We start from the raw sequence: 18,931 nt of genomic DNA, 5'->3' as shown, positions 1-18,931 counted from the left end.
TTCCAAAAACTTGCTAGTTATAATTTTGATTTTAATTTTTGTGAATCTGAACCATACTTTTAGTCACGATTTCGGTTCCCCAGAGCTGGTTTCGATTCTGGTTCAACAAATTGTCAATCCAATTTCAATTTAATTCCGATTCGAATCTAAACCATGACCATGTCTACCACGCACACACAGGTACTCCCATACCAGTTAATTCTTCCAATACCATTTTTTCCGGGCTTTCTAATAAATTTTTGGGCAAAAGTACTACTGGGAATAGGGCCGTTACTAGAGATTGCGGATCGTAGAGGACCAAATTTCGGTGTGGAGATACTTAGAATAAAGCTTCTAGGCACTTATTCTTTGAAGACATCGATTTAGACTAGTTACGGTTTTTATTCTTTTTTTTTTTTTTTTTGACAAAGAAAGGACTTTTTTTTTCATGAAATTTGCTACATTATATCTGCTCCCATCTTTGCATATCCAACATTCAAACTTGGAATTGCACAAACATGCTCTGTCCTGGCACCTTAATCACACGGTTTTCTCTCATTAACACTCTCAGCTTCTCAACTTCATCCCAGTCCCCCCTTTCTGCACATATATATTTGACAACAACACATAGTTAATAAGCTCCTTAACAACTCTTTCTGCAAGTTCCATATCACCATGAGTTCGGCTAGAACTAAGCAATGCACCCCATAATCGGGCATTTGGCTTCATTGGCATTGTCTCTATTAGATTTTTTTTTTTTTCAACACAGGGAGTATCCCAACTTTGTCAGACTAATCTCCTTGCGTCCGTGCACCTCGCCCTCCAAGAATACACGAGACGGTAGGAGAGCCAGAATCGACCACACGACCTGGGGCCTAATGAGGCTATCCCCTAGCCAGCTGATCTGCGCCCCAGGGGCGCATTGTCTCTATTAGATCAAAAGCCTCTTTTAAGCAACCATTACGTCCAAGAAGATCGACTGCATCCAAAATGCTCATGCTTTGGATTTTATACCATGCTTTCGAAACATCAAGCTAAACAAGAACATGCTAAAACTCCCACAAAAGTTGAATCGTTCGGGTTCTCACCTTCATCTGTCATCTCATCAAACAATTCAACCCCAAGTTCCCCCCTTGCCATTGAAAGCCACACCTGAAATCATTGCATTCCAAGAAACCACGTTCTTTCTGGCCATCTTCCTAAATCATTGCAATAGAAGTCAACTAGTGCGTTACCCAGTGTTACAAAATCTTGAAAGAGATCATTTGACTCGGCGTTTCATGAAAAAGCTCCAAAGCATCCTTATCCCTTCCCAATCTGCGCCAAACACGAAATTATCGTATTCCAAGAGACAATACTCCTCTCATCCATTTGCCTGAATAGCTGAAATCCCATTTTAACATTTCCTATCTTACAATACCCACGAATCATCAAGTTCCAAACAACCACATCTGAATGAGACATTTCATGAAACACCTAGGCTTGGTTTTTATTCATTTGAACGACACTAGCCTTTTAAATTTAATTTCTTTGGTCTATTTTCTGTTGAAAGTATTGTTGGATGTTGAGTTCACGTTATTACCACACTATGAACAATGATGATTGAAGTTTTAAACATACTGAGAGACTTTGTTTTGCGCTGTTCTGGCCTTGCATTGCACAGTATTTTAGAAGCATATGCTTCATCAATACCGCCCGTTGCATTCCTACAACTATGAATAGCTAAGTAGAACCGCAGAACATATAATAAAATAGTTTGATTCATTAGATATATTGGGATATAACTATGAACACATTTGATGGAATGAAAAGGCTCCCCTTATAGCTTCACTCTCATGAAAAGAATATGGTAACGTTGTCCTTTATATTGATGTAGCACTAGAATATTGTTCCATAAGAGAAGCATACATGCCATCCTTCATACTAATCAAGCTTTCATGGTTTCCTTTCTCTTGAATCACTCCATTTTTAACAACTGCAATCAAGTCTGCGCCCCTAATTGTGGAAAGCCTATGAGCCACCACTATTGTGGTTTTCCCAACCATAGCTTGAACCAATGCATCTTGAACTACCTTCTCAGATTCAGCATCAAGAGCACTAGTGGCCTCATCAAGAAGTAAGATCTTGGGGGACTTTATAATTGCTCGGGCAATCGCCACTCTTTGCTTCTGTCCACCTGATAATTGTATTCCTCTTTCACCGACGAGTGTGTCGTAGCCCTGGATTTTTTATTTTTTTTGGTTGATCAACAAAGCAGTTCCAATTAAACAAGGAATGCATATAGTATTGGAGAGCAAAACCATGAGATGGCAAAAGGAAGGAATGAAAAAGCTAAGCAAGATAAGCTTTTTCTTTTGGAAGGTCTAGGGATTGGAAAGTATCTTGACATATATATAGTAAACAACTTAGAGAAGAACTAGTGTTCAGACCTGTTGCAAACCGCTGATAAATTGGTGAGCATTTGCTTTTTCTGCTGCAGATATAATTTCAGCCTCAGTGGCACTGCCTTCTTTGCCATATGCGATGTTAGCACGAATTGTGCCATTGAATAAAACAGGCTCTTGACTCACTAATCCCATCTGCTGCCTTAACCATTTCAAATTCAGATTTCTCAGTTCCACTCCGTCTAGTGTGATTTCACCAGAATCAGGATCATAAAATCTTTGCAGTAACGAAATGACGGTAGATTTTCCACTCCCACTTTCTCCGACCAGAGCTAGTGTCTAAACAATGGATTGCAAATTGGCAATTAAAAATGAAGTACTCTTGTGAATCAAGTACTCAGTAAAGGATGCAGTAACGTAAACTAAATAACTTCAGAAATTGAAACCCATTCATGACTCATGAGAGTTTACCTTGCAGGACTCGACAGCCAAACAAAGATCTTTAAAAATCTGAACATCAGGTCTACTTGGATATCTGAAGCTGACATTCTGAAATGCTATATCTCCCTTAACATTGTCCAATATAATTCCCGAGGTTTTGCTCGAGTCTATGGGCGAATTCAGGTCAAGAAGTGCAATGATAGAAGCAGCTCCACTTCTTGCTTTGCTAGCGTCTGGACTAAGGGCGCTTGATTGAGATATGCCAATTGCTGCCATGCTCAAGCCATAAAAGACCTGCCAATCAGGTTTGGAGGAAGATCAAATGAGATAAGAAAGATGTAAATCACTTTAATCTTCAACAATTAGAAAAATAAGTATGGAAAATGAGATATCATATCTTACCTGAAAAACATCACCAAAGGTTATCTTGCCAGCTTTAATAAGTCGAGCTCCAGCATAGAAAGTGGTTGCATAAACTGCATACAAGAAGAACATGGACAAACCATATCCTACACCACTATATAATCCTTGTTTTATTCCTTTTGTCACCGGGCCTTTACATTTCTTCTCATACAATAGAATCACGTTATCCTCTGCAGAAAAGGAAGCAACTGTCCTAATGCTTCCAACTGCATCACTGGCTACTTGAGTGGCTTCCTCGTACAACTTCTGTAAACAGAATGGAATTCCAACTTGTGTTGTACATTCCAGAAATTCCATGAACAAAAAGTTGAATATGCATATTACAAGGAGTTGATTACAAAAACTTTTGGTCATTAGTTTCTCTAATATATCAAGAAGATGCAAAGACAGCAGCTCATTGAATTCACATCAAATAACCAAAGGAGAAACATTATGCAAGAACATGTTCCCTTTTGCTGACTAAGTTTTCAAATCATCAGAACATACACAAGCTCCTAAATGCAATCTACATCAATTGCAGGAATTATTTACTTTATAAAATTTTTATTTCTGAAAGTATACGTGAACCTCTCCAAACTGAACTATCTCATCTTGTGGCAATAACAAAGTATGTACTTAGTCAGAACTATCTCATTTTGTGGCACTAACAAAGTGTGTCTTCCGAATTAAGGACAATTCCATTTAGTGTCTACCACTCATCATGACAGTAAATATGATTTCTGATTTCCATGCATTTAACTTGAGAATTCTGTCAACAGTGATCAAGTATTGGACAAACCTTTGCATCCGCATTGAATCCACTTAAAAATTTTAAATTCATGTATCCATTAATGGTAATGAGTGGTAACATGAATATTACTATGAGGGATAACCTCCAGCTTGCTCCAAAACCAATAATCAATCCAGCAAAAGCGGTGGCACTATTCTGAACAAGCATGGAAAGCGATTCGCCAACTAGACTCCTCACTGATGCTGCATCAATCGAAAGCCGGGAACTAATTCTACCACTTGAGTTGTCCTGCCTATCAAACCAACTTATATCCATATGAACTATTTTTTCAAAGCATTTCAACCGAATGCATCTAATCAGCTTACATCCTGCCACAGCAAAACAATACGCTCTTAATGGTGTTGCCAACAAATAAGACAACCCAAGAACTACTACCAATAATGCCCACAATCTTGATTTCTGCTGAAACTCATGAGCAGGCTCATAGAAGGTCTTGATTGCTTTTGAGAGAATTACCCCAAAAATTGGTAAAAGTGCTCCAGTAACAACAGCTGCTAAGGAACCAAGCAATAATTGTGGAATTTCGGGTTTGTTAAGATAGGCCAAGCGGTAAAGTGGACTTTGTTGGTCTTTCTTTGATGGCATGGAAGCTGATTCTTGGGATTCTCCCGATCCTGTTTCTAGCATCCTGACAACGGTAGGCAGACCAGTTGATACAGATAATGAGTGACGGCTACTGTTACCTGTTTCGGATGAGCATCGGCTTATGGATTTTAAGGAGGAAATTCTTTGGCTCGAATGTCTTCCAGAATCTGCTTTAATCTCTGGTCCATCATGATGATTATCCAAAATATAGTCATCTGATCCTTTACTAGGCTGTTGTAACCGTACAAGCTGGGAATATGCTCCTTCAGGATCTTGTAGTAGCTCACTATGTGGACCTGAAAGTTTGATAAATTAAATTAGCAATTATCTTGTGAGTTTCTAAACAAGCAAGTCATCAATGGTGCGTACGATATACAATCAAAATCTAAGACTTATCTATCCACAAAAGATTTTAGCTTTCACAGTTTGTTCCAAACCATCACTTCTACCTATTGGTATTTCACAGTTTGTTCCAGAAAGCACTAACCTTTTTCAACAATCTTTCCTTGATCAATCACAGCAATTTTGTCTGCATTTTTCACTGTGCTCAGACGATGTGCTACAATAACTGTCGTCCGGTTGACCATAATTCCATCCAGAGCTTTCTGCACAATCCGTTCAGATTCTGCATCAAGAGCACTTGTAGCTTCATCCAGAAGTAGAATGCTAGGGTCTTTCAGAATTGCTCTTGCTATGGCAATTCTCTGCTTTTGTCCCCCTGACATCTGAATTCCATGCATACCAACAATCGTATCTAGTCCCTGACCATATGAAAAGCAGATACACTGAGATTGAACAGCATGAAAATTATGAGAAGATAAGGTGTAAGATGAAAAAGAGGAAAAACAATAGATTCTTTCTCTGAAATTTCTCTTTTCTGCATCTAGCCTAGTTCAAAATTAACGCATCTTGTACAAATCTCGGATAACAACTTTGAGAAAGATCCTTTCATGTCTGACTCTGCTGATTCTTGGCAATGTCCTTAACATCCTGCATCTAAAAGTCTGCATGACGTGCCAAGCTTGCGAAGATTTGTTTGTAAAGAAATTTCTAAAGAAAACACCTTTACAAACATAAGTACATGTTATCCAAGAACATTATTCAGAAGAGTCTCAAAGCTAAACCTGAGGTAAGTTGTTGATGAATTTAGTAGCATTGGCGTGTTGGGCTGCAATTTGTATTTCATCAAGGCTCGTGTTCTCCTTGCCGTATGCAATATTATCCCTAATGCTCGAGGCAAACAATATAGGCTCCTGGCTGACGAGACCAATTTTGCTTCTGATCCACTTAAGTTGAAACTCTTTGATGTTGATACCATCTATCAAGACTTGACCTGCTTGTGGATCATAGAATCTCTCGATAAGGCTGAGAACCGTTGATTTTCCGCTTCCACTTTGTCCAACCAATGCTGTAGTTGTTCCACTTGGTATGAAGAGAGAAAATCCATTAAATATCTGTTCATGTACCCTTGCTGGATAGCTGAAATAGACATCCTTCAGTTCTATATTGCCAGCCACATTATCCAATTTTAGTCCACCCAAATTGGAAGGGCTTATAACTGGCTTTCTATTCATTACCTGAAACATTTTAAATCCTGCAGCTTGTCCATAAGCAAATGCACTCAAGCAAGGGGATGCTTGTCCAATGGAACTGGAAGAACATCAAAATGACCAGAAATTTTTTAGCAATTCAAGGACTTGGTAATAAAAAATTAATAAAATCCATAAAAGCATTGCACTTTTATCATGCATAGACACAAAGAATAATGATACTCACAAGGATCCAGTTAATAGGGCAATTGTTACATTGAGGACATCTCCTCCGGTATAGTGCTTCTCTAAGATCATTTTGGCTCCAAACCATAACGCTAAACCATAACTGCAGTAGTAAACAAACGCAAGGGTACCACGTCCCAAACCAGCTGCCAAGCCCTCTCGCACTCCTGATTTGTAAGCTTTATCCAGGGATTTGTCATATTCGGCAATAGCTTGCTTCTCCCCAGTAAAAGATGCCACCTAAATTCCAAAAAATGTCACTAGTCAAGAACTATAGAATATGAAACAGCTTCCATTCTATCACTGTTCTTACTGTTCTAATTGAGCCTAGAGTCTGTTCGACCACTGTTGCTGCAACTGAATAGGCTGCTTGTCCCCGAGATGCCCGCTTTGCCAGTATCATAGTCATTGTAGAAGCAGTCAGGACAAGTAGCGGAATTGAAGACGACAAGACCAAGGAGAGTAGCCACCCCTTAATAAAAGCTATAACAAAAGCTCCTAAAATGGAAGCTGACAACTGTATGAATCTTCCAACCTGTTGAATCAAATAGAGATATATCATATTATGCTTCTACGATGCTGAGAACTTCTTGTTCTGTGTCTAAGCAGCCATACCTTTTCACTAATGGCATCTTGAATAGTAATAGTATCAACTGATATCCTCTCAATAATTTCTCCAGTATTGGTTTCTTTGTCAAAAAATGCAACATCTTGCATTAATAAAGCTCGCAGGTATAAACTTCTTATTCTAGCGGCCTGCCTCTCTCCTGTGACTGTCCAACAAGCTATCTCTGCCAAGAAGGGTCATTGTTGATTTTCTCTGATAAAGAATCATGCTACTATAGGGCAAACTACTATTCAGGAAATCAAATTAACTTACGAGAAAACGATGCAACTCCAGATCCCAGAGCCAAGTATACATACTTTAAAGATACCTGAAGTTGATATTGCTAGTTATATAAATGTTTTATCAAGAAACTATAGTTACACTTGCATTGAATAGAGATGAAATATGTGCTTCTTTGAGATAATTAATTTTGAATGGAAATAGAGAAGCTGAGTTGAAAATTGTAGTTTCTACACAAACAGGATAAGACTCTGGCCTGGCAGACTATAATCTGAACACAATACCATTGCTTATTTTCTAATTCCATAATGAAACAGCAACATACTTACAATTTGTTTATAAAACTAGAGTGCTTCATACCTTAGAAACTTCATGTACGACTTGTTTTCTATCCAGTGTCTCGCCAAAGGAGTTGATTATCTCTCCCAATAGCACTGTCATAAGGGGCATGGAAATCCCACTTCCAACTGCTGTGATTGTACCAACCACCATTAAGACATAGTCAACAGGATCAGCGAAGGAGAAAAGCTTGTAGTATGGAACTTTATGGGCCACTTTCTTCTTCCTTCTAGATTTAGAATCTGAATCTTGTTCATAGCCTGCTGCTTTTGGTGAAGTCTTTCGATCGTTAATTGTGTTTCCATCTAAACAACTCTCCTCAGCCATTTCTTGACCAGATTTTATTACTTCACACTCAATGGAAATGGTATGGCTGGATGCCTCGCATTATATTCAGGGAGTCATATATAGGCAGAGTTTTATAGTTAATTTCTTGATGATGACATGAACTGAACTGTTTGGAATTCTCTTCGATTTTCTTTGAATCCTTAATTATATTTAAGTGAGAATACACATGCATGATCATCATGAGTTTAAAAAATTGTACGGAAGATAGTTGATTTTCATGCCAATAAATGATATCTACCCCAGTTATTAAACAAAAACTTGGAAAGCGATTGTAGAACTTCTATTTTACTGCTACTTGAGAAATATGGCCAGCTTTTAAGAACGACAATGCCAGAAAGACGCATGAATCTGGCAGAGAGTTTAATTTATTAACACTTTGCAACTCAAGGTCGTATAAAGAAATGAAGAATTCAACCTTAAAATCTGGGATTCTTACATTTTCCAACAAAGATTAAACATTTCATGTTGACATTGTAACATGACTGACAGCTATTTTGCAATTTTCAATACATTTATACAACTAACTAATGTTGTGAGTATTTGGTGGTGAATCGTGATGGACATTATATATCAAATCAAGTACATAGTCCAAAATACTAAGCTTCATTTTCATTTTAAAGAAACAACAAAATGCAGCAAATAATTTGAAGAGCTACTGATAGGAACTTAATCCAAACCACTCTATAAGCTTGAATATGTCTCTTAACATGCTTATGATAATATTATGGGTTAATCTCACTCTCCTTAACGTTCCGTCAAAGTTACAATTTATCCCCTTAAAGTTCGGTCAAAGTTGCAATTTACCTTGAACTTTGAGAAAAATGAAGAAAAATATGTGTTGTATTGCAGTTAACAATTGTGGAAAACAGGTAAACTTTACAGCAAAACACATATTTTTCTTTCTTTATTCCTGTACAGTACATATTTCTCTTCGTTTTTCATGAAATTCAGCATCTACCTATTTTAAAGCGATTATGTGCATGCCGATTCTAGGCAGAAAAAGAATGTTAGTATTCAAATTTATTTTATCCATAAGTCTAGAAAAATAATTATTCTATAGTAAAAATTACATCTTGTAATTTGAATAGCCAAAGAATCTTGGAGTCTTTCCTTATAAACCATGTAGAAGGGCATTTTCATCAACTCAACTATTTTAATTGTTAACTCGACTGAAATAAAGGGTAAAGTGAGAAGAAACAAATGTTAGGAGGCAAACTGCAATTTTACCATACCATAAGGGGAGTTTTTATAATTTTATTGTCATAAGCACGTTAAGAGTATTATCCTAATTGTACTGTCATATGCATTTTAAGAGACATAAGCACTGATTAGGAACTTAATCCAAAGCACTAAGCAAACTGCAACTTTTTTTTGCTTTATAACCTAATGACTAATGAGTAAGCACTGATTAGTGATTAGAATTGACAAAAGCTTAGATAATTGTGCGTTTAGTCCATTTGCAAGAAAAGTCATCTGAAAGAATTGCTTAATTAATTTGTTGCTTTTAAGTTTTGCCAAAGTTATTTTGGAAGTATCGTGAGGGCAGTCTTCGAAGACCAACTTTTTTCCCGCTTAAATAAATCAAACAAAAGAAAGAAAAAAAAGTTAAAATAGAAATAAGAGCATTTTAAATAAATATACCTTCTAATTGAAACAGAAATGTAGAATCAGCTTTTTAAGCAACAAAGTATTACCTACCTTTTTTTAATGAAAAGTTATATAGATTACAATAGTTATGCAATTGAAGATTTTACAGAAAGGTCCGCAAATATAGTTTTGATGGTATAATCTAAATAAACTGATAGTTTTTTCTTTTTTGTTAGGGTAAGTGGGAGGTTTCAAGCCCGAGACCTCTTCTATTGATAGTCACCCGATTTACTTTTCGAACAAAATGTGCAACTTTTCTTTAGTCTTGGAAAAATGACCTATTCCATTCCTCACATTTCGCAAAAATATTATTTTCATCGTTTACTTTTAAAATGAAGCAAATTCATTTTTGATATTTAAAAATTAAAACTATTACATCCCTGAACCCACCTTTCAATTTGAATCAAACCATCTAGTAATCCAGTAACAAATTTTGAGGATAAAATTGATAGATCAGTTGGTCAACTCCATAATATTCACATGACATTTATTGAATCAAAAAAGGAAAAAAAAAATAAAAAATTATAATAGAAAAGGCCATTTTTTTATCTTGGAATAGTAGGATTTTTTTTGGGTAAATGTTTTCATGCACTGTTAATGTATACACTTGCGATCTAGATGTATACCATACATACAAAATTTGGTGTTTAAATTTAAACTAAAATGATGTGATAGGTATCTAAACCTATCAGTGTATACAATGATAATATAAGAAAAATTAATTCTTCTTTTTAATATTATAATTTTTTCTTTTTTCTTTTTTGGATTCATTAAATTTCACGTGAATATCAAGTTTAGTTAATCAAGTGATCTATCAATTATACCTCTGAAATTTGTAATCGGGTTATTAGATGATTAGATTTAGGTTAAAAGTTGACTTCAGGTATGTAATAGTTTCAATTTTTAAAGGTCAAGAACGAATTCGCTTCGTTTTAACAGTAAGAAATGAAAAGAATATTTTTGTAAAATGTAAGGATGAAACTAGTCGTTTCCCTTTAGTCTTTTCATACGCGAAATTTTTTCATGATTTTGGTTCAAATGCCCGGAAAATTTCTAAGAACGGTACAGTCAGATAACTAATTGATAAGGAAGACACAATATTTTGAGCTTTTTATCGTAATGATATTTGTGCTTTAAATTTTATAACAAATGTACTATCTTTTAAATAAAAAAGATAAAAATAATTTGCAGATGAACATGATGGAAGGAGACTTACGTTACCGACAAAGTTCTCAATTTTTTTTTCTTTAGCCAGTGTAAACACTGGTCGATAACTTATTGGATTAAGTTTTTATCTACTATCGGTGTAGTGGATTTTTACATTAACATATGTAAATATATGTCAGATATACAAAAAATAAATTTCAAATTTAATGTTGAATTACTTAGCATACATCTATACCTGCTTGTGTATACACTGATGGTGCATAAAAAAAATTACTCTAACTTATTCAGACAATTAAGTTTAGCACTCTTTGGTATTTGAAGCTTTCTTGAAAATTTTTCATGAACATCTAAGGTGTAATTCTGCTTACTGGCTTTCTTTTCTTTCTTTTGTGAATTGTAAAGGGTGAGGTTGCTTTTTCTTTCTTTTCTTTATTTGCGTACTACATCATGAAATATTCTACGATCACGTATATAAAAAAGACAAATAAATACTACACATTTCTTTTGAGAAATAAATCAGGTAAGAATAAGTTTGCTCACTCATCTTCCATCAAACTTTTTCGTATACATTTTTGTAAGCTTTTTCAAAATATTAGACAACTTTTGTAATGTAGCGTCATTCAGTGGATAGTTGCTTTATTAAAATCAAGTAGCTAATGCTTTGTTGATTAAAAGCCAATTGTTCATTTCTTTTTTCAATCAGAAGCTGTTTTAACTTCTTTTCCTAACTTCTTTTTATTTTTTAATTCATTTAAGCTGGAAAAAAAGTTGATGTTCTAAGACAGCCCTCAGGATACTTCCAAAATAACTTGGCAGAACTTTGAACCAACAAACATTTAGACAACCCTTTTCAAATGACTTTTCTTTGAGCACCTAAAGAGATAACATAAACATACCATTCAGGGCTAAGTGGACTGTCATCCTAGACTTTTCTCAATGCAAATAAGTGCCAAATTATTGCATTATAAAGCAAAAAAAAAAAAAAAAAGAAGAAGATGTTGATCAGTGCCTAACGTTGTAAAGCAAAAGGAAAAATATTGTTAAGAGCATAAAATTATATCCTAAGCAAGTTAAACTTGATTATTATGAAGGATGGGTGTCCAAGCTTCTCTTGTAGAACAACATCCTAGTGCACGCTCCATCAACAAGATGGATAGCATTACCATATTCTTTTCATGAGATTGAACCTGTAAGGAGAGCTTCTTCATTCCACCTTTTTGTATTTTGAGTTGTGGTACTAGCCCAACTTTCTATGTTTATACTCTGAGATTTGATGCCTTTTGATGACCTGAATTATTTGTCTTCATTTCATGTTTTCCTATGTCTCAACAGCTTGCCCTCAATTCACGTACTCATGTACAATGCATCAATAGATACATCCTAGTGTATGTAATGAATCAAAATTCTTGACTACATTCCAGTCTTCTAATTAGCTATCTTGCAGCTTCAGGATCTACCTCTATCACATTTCTTGCTGGCTTTTTGTTTTTTGTTTTAAGCCTTCCACCCCTTCTTACATACTTCCCAACTGCTAGATATAAAATTTGAATCCTGAATCTGACAGCGAACAAAACTCTAATATACGTCTCTTGCTTGCGTACCCTGATCTAACATGTGCTATTGCTAAAGCATGTATTCAACAGATACAAACTACAAAGCATGGAATAGAGCAACTAAGAGTCTCAGTAAACTTAAAACTTTAACCATCCCTATTCATCATAATAGATTTCTTGGATATCAGAGAGCAAAAATTAAGGGAAAAAACAACAAATTAGGCTTAAAATCTATACATAATACAACATGAAATTTCATGTCAAATCAAGCTAAGTTTTAATTGTAAGTGCTTGAATTCAATACTAAGACAAGTCAAGCCAAATTTTTTGTAAATATACATCAAAAATTTCAAACCAAACTCGATCAATTTTCTTTTAAAAAATTATCAAACAGAAGCCAAGTTGATTATTCGTTGAGGCTTGTTTTCAGCACTACATTGGGGCTTGTCTTCTAATAAGAGCCCAAGACCATTCTTAGAGCTCGCGGAAAAAATGATTCGGCCCAATCCCTGCACCATAAATCTGTTCGCTTCTCCCCCAATTTGATTGCGCTTCCATTTGAAATTCCCTCCACAGATACACACACATTTCACACAGTGACGGTGAGAGAGAGAGAGAGATGAAGAACAGCAGCAGAGAGCTTTGCTCATGTACCAGGCCCCGAGTATTGGAATTTCTCATCCATTGCGCTCAGGTAAGTCATCCAAAACCCTAGCTTTTACGATTAATCAGTTTTTATTAGATTTTTCTGAACCTTTTTGCCTGATCTTTTTTTTCAAATTAAGGAACTGGATGTTTCTCCAATGGTGAAATACTCTGCCCTTACTCTGTTCGCCGAGCGCTTTTACCCATCTCTCTCCAGGTAAAAGTTGATATCTTTAGTCAAATATGGTTATTGTTTATAATATCTTGTTTTATGTGTAATATTTTGTGAATTTTCGGTTGGAATCCAAGGAATCGAAATGTATGACATGTAATTTATTTTATGAGCATTTATTACTACAGTGATGAACGTAAGTTTTATATTATTGTTGAATTTCGGTTAAATTTGAATCGCATAATATTAACTATTATCCGAATTTGCGTTTTATGCATGTGTTTAATGTAACCTTGAATACTTTCCAGTGACACGACTTAAGAAAACTCATGAGTCACTAACAAAGTGCTTGATTTGTTCAATCAAGAATTTCCGGGATGACAAAAGGAAAGCTTAAATTTGAAAATTTAATCTCTGCCCTGAAAAGCGTAGTCTACAGCATGTAGATTGACCTGAGCTGGCAAATTTGGTTGTTTGTTCAGTCTGCATTTGGATGATAATAATCTCTTTAGGACTTGTGCATGTTACACTTTCATGCTTATAATCATGACAGAAGTGTTTTCGGGATTTTTGTTTGACTGGAGTTTGGTAAATATTTTTTATTTATCAAATCAAGATTCCAAGACGACAGGATCAAAGAAAACTGGCTTTTACATCCCATGACAGAAAGTAACCTACAGCTGTTCGCACTTACTTCATTATGGATCTCAAGCAAAGTAAGTGTGGCTTCTTGTCTATTTTGGATAACACTTCTTTGCTTGTTTCTAAGATAAATAATTGGCAGATGCATGATTCCCCTCCACTGTCTGTCAAATGTTTGAAGAGTTTTGGAGACAAGTTTATTAAAGATCAGCATTTCACTGCAAGAGATCTCCTGGAAGCAGTAAGCCAGTTATTCACAATTAAATTTCAGGGTTTCCTTTAACTTACGGCTACCATTGACATGATAGTTGATGAAGAACTCTGCAGGAGATGGTGTTGATGCAGGTTAACATCTTGATATTGTAAGTTATGATGGTGAGACCAATTAGCCTCAGAATATTATAATGCTTGTTTTGAAAGGTATTGGAGTTCAAGATTGGCACATTGAACATTGCTTTTACACATCTGGAAGAACTTCTCATTCAATTGAAGTGAGTTTCTCTGTTTGCAATGAGTTTTAAAGCTTTAATGGCCACAACCATGCATGCTTCTATCTTTACCTCCTTTTGATAATTTGTGTAGAGGAGTTGCTCAAATTGGAGAATATGTAAAGCTTGGAGATTGCTTAGATATTATGGATATACTTTACGAGAAGGAGGAGACAATGGTTCTTTACAATTCTCCCTGTTCTCTTGCTGCATCTGTATTGGCATGTGCATCCTTTCTTAACACTATTATGGCCTAAGTATTGACAACTCAAAAGCTCAGGTTAATGTTACTATTACTATTCGGTAAAAGCTTTACGTCTTGGCAGGTTGTTGCTTATGTGATCATGGTTCCCAAACAAAGGTGGGAGTTTCCTATACTTCCTTGGGGTAAGATATTTTATATTCTGTTCTGATGTTTCTTGTTTTTCCACTTTTTGTTTCTCTTTTTTTCAGTTGTACTACATATTTATATTCCGATATGTACATTTCCTTTAAATTTATCTCCATGTTCATTATAAACTGAGAATGATCAGAACCATTTTTTGAATGATTTCTATTAGAGTCTACTCTGCACTTTGCTCAGGATGATAGATTTGCAAACTAATGCCAAGTTTATATGTTAATAACAAAAACAATTAACAAAAAAAAGAAGACAGTGTCTACTGTGTCTTTGCCATGACTATTAGCCCATAGGGGTTTATATAGAAGTCGTTTTGATGAGCTTGTGTGTTCCTTAAAACTGGATCTTAAGTTGATTTATATGTAGCTTTTAACATCTTAATTAAGCTAAAATTTCTGCATACATTATGCCTGTCCAAGTTCAATAGTAAGTTAACAACCACCTGATATGGAAACCTTATGCAGTTTTTTTTTGGGGGGGGGGGGGGGGTGACCAAAAATAGAAAAAATAAATCTTATGTTAACATGTTAATTAGTAAGAGTAGAAATGAATCTCATTTAAGTGTACTTATAGGCATCAAATTCAAGTCCTAAGCCTTGGTTCTGTGGCTGGAAAACACGACAGTTTGCAGTAAGAATGATAAGTACCTATTGCAAGAGAAAAAGTTTGCGAAATCACTGCTTAATTCAAAAGCTGGACAAGTTTGAATCATTCTGTGATCAACTTAAACAAGCGGGTCAAGTAGCATCTGTTCATGCCAGAGTCACCATGGGAGCTCTTTGTTCATACTAGTAGTTTGTTCTGTAATAAATGTTTTCAATTGTATTCAATGGCTACGTTGGCATGACATTGTACAACTACTTGCTTGGTCAAGTCTCTCCTTCTCAACTGCCCACTATGTTATGATTAGCTATTGGAAAGGAGGAGACACTAGAGGGATGAGAGTAAAGATTTTTTGTATAGCATCTCTTGAGAGAGATTTAGGTGATTATGTGAACTTCTTTGCAAAATTTCTTTAAACTGAAGAAGAATTATGATGTTTAATGGTGTTATAAAATTCCATGCTAAATGTTAATAAGTTGGAGAGGGGAGTAGTTCCATAAGAGGCATTGTGGGACAACTCTTTTTGGTAAATGCAAAATATTTGTCCTCCAATAGGAAGTATGCAATTGAGAGCTGCAGCTTCGTTAGATTGTTGTTGCTGTGATGGTTAGGAAAGAATTAGCAAATACAGGCACCTGCAGAAGTTCAGCAAACATTAGTATCTTTATCATGTATGCTTATGTGCAGGGCAAAAATGATTAAGAAAGAATGGTACAGATTCTAAAATTTATTGCAAGTTATAATTTATCTTTTAAGGGGTGATCAGGTTTAGATCTGCTATTGATGATCCCATGTGGCAATAGTTACCAAATAATGGTGCTATGATGTCAGGTAACAGATAAAGAAGGTAATATTAGATCAATGGTTGGTTGTCAACGCGGTTGCGTCCAAGTCAGGGGAAAGAACGGAAAGGAAAACAATAATAGTGTCAATCAGAAAAAGGAGTGAGACCAAGGTACATTATGGCATTCTTACAGGACACCAGTAGCCTTGCTTGGAAAGGGATTTTCCACCAAAAAATCTCTATGTATTTTGTGAATAAATTTTTTAATTACCTTTTTATCTCACATTTATCAAATAGCTACAGTACATTTTGTACAAAAATTCCGAAAAAATTGCAACCCAAACATGATGATTGTTTAGGACCTAGAAGGTAGGCTACTAGCATAGTAAGACAATAAAGATATTCTTCAGTGCTGGGCAAGTTTGATCTATTTTTTGAGTTTGAAAGAAAGTTTTTGTAATCAATTAAGCAGCAATTTCTTCATAAATTTTGGCTTAAACTTGCTCCCATTCCCGTGTCATCATATGTAAGGGTTTCAAATTCTAGACTTGCAATTTGCAATATGTAATCTTCACCAAAGTGCCCATCAGAAACATAGCTGGCTTTTCTGATTCTATGTACCAGAGTAAGGAGAAGGTAGTAGGCCTGATATACGTTCAGAATGCCCTGGCCTTAGTTAGGACTGGGAAGTACCTTCTTTCTATGAGTGCTTTCGATGTAGTTGATCATATCAGCCAACATTAATTTAGTTCTGCACAAGATATAGACCAAGCAAATATCTGTACCGATCAAGTCAAATATAGACAAACTAATTGCACATCTGATTTTCATTTAGCAGATCTGTAGTGCTTCGTATGTTTAGTTGAATGCAACATCAATGCTTGATATGACACAGGTAGAAAAAAATCATGAATTTTTCTGTAATAGCCTATGCTATAGAGTTCAATCGTCAGTGTTCTGAGCCATGCTGTTGTGTTGTTGAAGAAATAACAATGGAGTCAAACATCTCTTGCCACACGTGTGAATGTAGGTCTGTCTGTTGAGAGGATGTCTTTCGTATCTGTTATCTTCAATTCCATCCTCATTCGTTTATTGTTTTTTCTCCATTGGAGTTGTTTGTCATACTTCACAATTTATGTCGTTATATTAGTCACTTTCAAAAAGGATGTGCCGAACGACTGCGGACTTATGGTGCATAAATGATTTATGGTCTGTGATGATCATGAGATGATAGAGTAGGTAAAGGTGCCCATCTCGACCCAACCTTTCCTACATTAATTAGTCTCCTTTTCCCTTAGAAATTGATGTTTCTGTGCTTTTATTCTTTATCAACTACTAAAGCACTCGGGTCTTTTTCTATTTTTTTCTGGGGCAGGCTTTATTTTGTTAATAGGTCATCTTTGAATTGAATTATCAATGTGTTCACTACATCCAACTTGCTCTCCCTTTTATCATTTTCCATCATTCTCCAAATGTCTTGTTTTCTTCTGCCAAATGAATTAAAACCCTCCTTTGGCAGTTTAGAAATTTGTGAGCCATTAGTCAATAGGGTCATTATATCTGGAATTCAATCTTGAATTCTGGCAAATTGGAATATATTGGGTGTTTATTTCTCCAAAATTTTAGTGATTTTTCAGTTCAGTTAGCGTTGATGATCAAATTTTATTGGTAGAGTTCTTGGCTTTGCAGCAGATGAAAGTGTGTTGCATCCTTTAAGCTCTCTTTTGCTGTTCTATCCCTATCAACAATATGTTTAGGAATGACGTTTGAAATTTTGTCCATGCATAAGTACAGAGAATTAAGTTTCTATGTGTAAGTAAGAATGACAACTGTAAATTACTTTTCTGTTTATATAAACCTAGTAATTATCATTTTGAGTTAGTACTTAGTAGCAAATACTACTTAAATTCTTGTAATAACCAAAGATTGAGTGAATAATATGTATGAGAACCCAAATCTTGGGTTTTCTGTTGTGGTACATAATTCAAATCAAGGTATAGCATATGAGCATATGATATAAGTTTGGTATCATATAGTATGAGAGGCTAAACTCAACAGCTCAAGAATACTTTAGAAAACTTGTCCAAGAGAATACAATGACGCATGGTTTTTGTTGGCTTTCTGGACTTTGCCCCACTGTGAAGAATGTATTCGACTGTAATCCTGAATGAGATTATTTTGGTCTTTACTTGGCATAATTAATCCAACTCTTCCTTATCCAAATTTGGTTGCAGTGAAGTTTGTGACTTTGTGCGAAGAAGAGGACATCTTAAATTCTGTTAGAAACATTCTGAGGCAAATACTTGAACCTCAAGCAATGTGAGTTGTACCAACTGCCAACCACTGTAACATGGCTGCTTCGTACTGCAAAAGAGGGGAAAACTTTTCCCCTCCTTGGATGCTGCAGTTAATAGGTATTATCGGTGTCCTTTACAAAAAGGATTGATTTCATGCCACACATTTATTCTTTTATGTTGAAAAGCTAGAGAAATTAAGGCCCAGCATTTATAGTTTGTCTTGAAAGTACCTGACTTAATGATCTTTGAGGTCCACAAGGAGGACCATGGCATAGCCTAAGCTTATCTCATTGATAAGATGATGAAGTTGCTGCTTTAGCTCCTGCACTGGACCATTTCTGTACAAATCTCTTTTGTAGTTTTTCCTCTATTGCTAAGGGTATCAAGGTAAATCATTCATCTCATGCAGTGTGGCCAAGTCAATCCGGTGCCTTGAGAACCTTTCTTTCTTTCTTTTTTAATAGTATAAATGATGGTTTCGATTCCGAAATTTATCACTTACATTTCCTCCCCCAAGAACCACTTAACCCATCCTTCACCTTCTTTTTTTTTTCCTTTTTTAAAAAGAGATCAACAACAGTTTATGACCTGTCGGTAGGGCTGTCAACGGGCCGGGTCGGGC

General features: G+C 35.6%; 2 protein-coding genes across 4 annotated transcripts; one reads left to right on the top strand and one right to left on the bottom strand.

The window, feature by feature from the left end:
* Nucleotides 1–1,721: 1,721 nt before the first annotated feature.
* On the bottom strand, nucleotides 1,722–8,018 carry LOC113718810 (ABC transporter B family member 11-like). 3 transcript variants are annotated; one of them, XM_027243726.2, is made up of 12 exons: nucleotides 7,585–8,018; nucleotides 7,258–7,312; nucleotides 6,993–7,168; nucleotides 6,691–6,912; nucleotides 6,379–6,617; nucleotides 5,727–6,252; nucleotides 5,090–5,363; nucleotides 4,006–4,898; nucleotides 3,207–3,473; nucleotides 2,835–3,098; nucleotides 2,409–2,702; nucleotides 1,722–2,198 (listed from the first exon to the last, which is right to left on the bottom strand). In XM_027243726.2, exons 1-12 carry the CDS (start codon nucleotides 7,888–7,890, stop codon nucleotides 1,842–1,844), a joined length of 3,873 nt encoding a protein of 1,290 aa, XP_027099527.2. In that variant the 5' UTR covers nucleotides 7,891–8,018; the 3' UTR covers nucleotides 1,722–1,841. The 3 variants fall into 3 exon arrangements, with proteins under 3 accessions (XP_027099527.2, XP_071927733.1, XP_071927732.1); XM_072071632.1 differs by having other exon boundaries at nucleotides 4,087–4,898; XM_072071631.1 differs by having other exon boundaries at nucleotides 6,993–7,162.
* Nucleotides 8,019–12,763: 4,745 nt separating this feature from the next.
* On the top strand, nucleotides 12,764–18,713 carry LOC113717594 (cyclin-J18-like). The gene is made up of 9 exons (XM_072072960.1): nucleotides 12,764–12,972; nucleotides 13,064–13,140; nucleotides 13,712–13,811; nucleotides 13,880–13,978; nucleotides 14,065–14,082; nucleotides 14,158–14,228; nucleotides 14,320–14,404; nucleotides 14,552–14,612; nucleotides 18,247–18,713. The coding sequence occupies exons 1-9, from the start codon at nucleotides 12,898–12,900 to the stop codon at nucleotides 18,333–18,335; spliced, it is 675 nt and encodes a 224-aa protein (XP_071929061.1). The 5' UTR covers nucleotides 12,764–12,897; the 3' UTR covers nucleotides 18,336–18,713.
* Nucleotides 18,714–18,931: the final 218 nt, after the last annotated feature.

This window comes from Coffea arabica, chromosome 11e, assembly GCF_036785885.1.
Source record: "Coffea arabica cultivar ET-39 chromosome 11e, Coffea Arabica ET-39 HiFi, whole genome shotgun sequence".
Taxonomy (NCBI): domain Eukaryota; kingdom Viridiplantae; phylum Streptophyta; class Magnoliopsida; order Gentianales; family Rubiaceae; genus Coffea; species Coffea arabica.
Note: the sequence above shows the minus strand (reverse complement) of the source record. Positions and strands in the feature narration are given on the sequence as shown.

What these genes read in the sequence shown, in the direction of transcription:
- LOC113718810 (XM_027243726.2), bottom strand. Translation starts at nt 7,890, where the DNA reads ATGGCTGAGGAGAGTTGTTTAGATGGAAACACAATTAACGATCGAAAG. An exon ending in GCCCTATTAACTGGATCCTT is followed by an intron (nt 6,253 to 6,378) that starts GTGAGTATCATT and finishes ATGTTCTTCCAG; the next exon opens with TTCCATTGGACAAGCATCCC. An exon ending in GATTCAATGCGGATGCAAAG is followed by an intron (nt 3,474 to 4,005) that starts GTTTGTCCAATA and finishes TTCTGTTTACAG; the next exon opens with AAGTTGTACGAGGAAGCCAC.
- LOC113717594 (XM_072072960.1), top strand. Translation starts at nt 12,898, where the DNA reads ATGAAGAACAGCAGCAGAGAGCTTTGCTCATGTACCAGGCCCCGAGTA. An exon ending in TTTTACCCATCTCTCTCCAG is followed by an intron (nt 13,141 to 13,711) that starts GTAAAAGTTGAT and finishes TATCAAATCAAG; the next exon opens with ATTCCAAGACGACAGGATCA. An exon ending in GTTTCCTATACTTCCTTGGG is followed by an intron (nt 14,613 to 18,246) that starts GTAAGATATTTT and finishes ATTTGGTTGCAG; the next exon opens with TGAAGTTTGTGACTTTGTGC.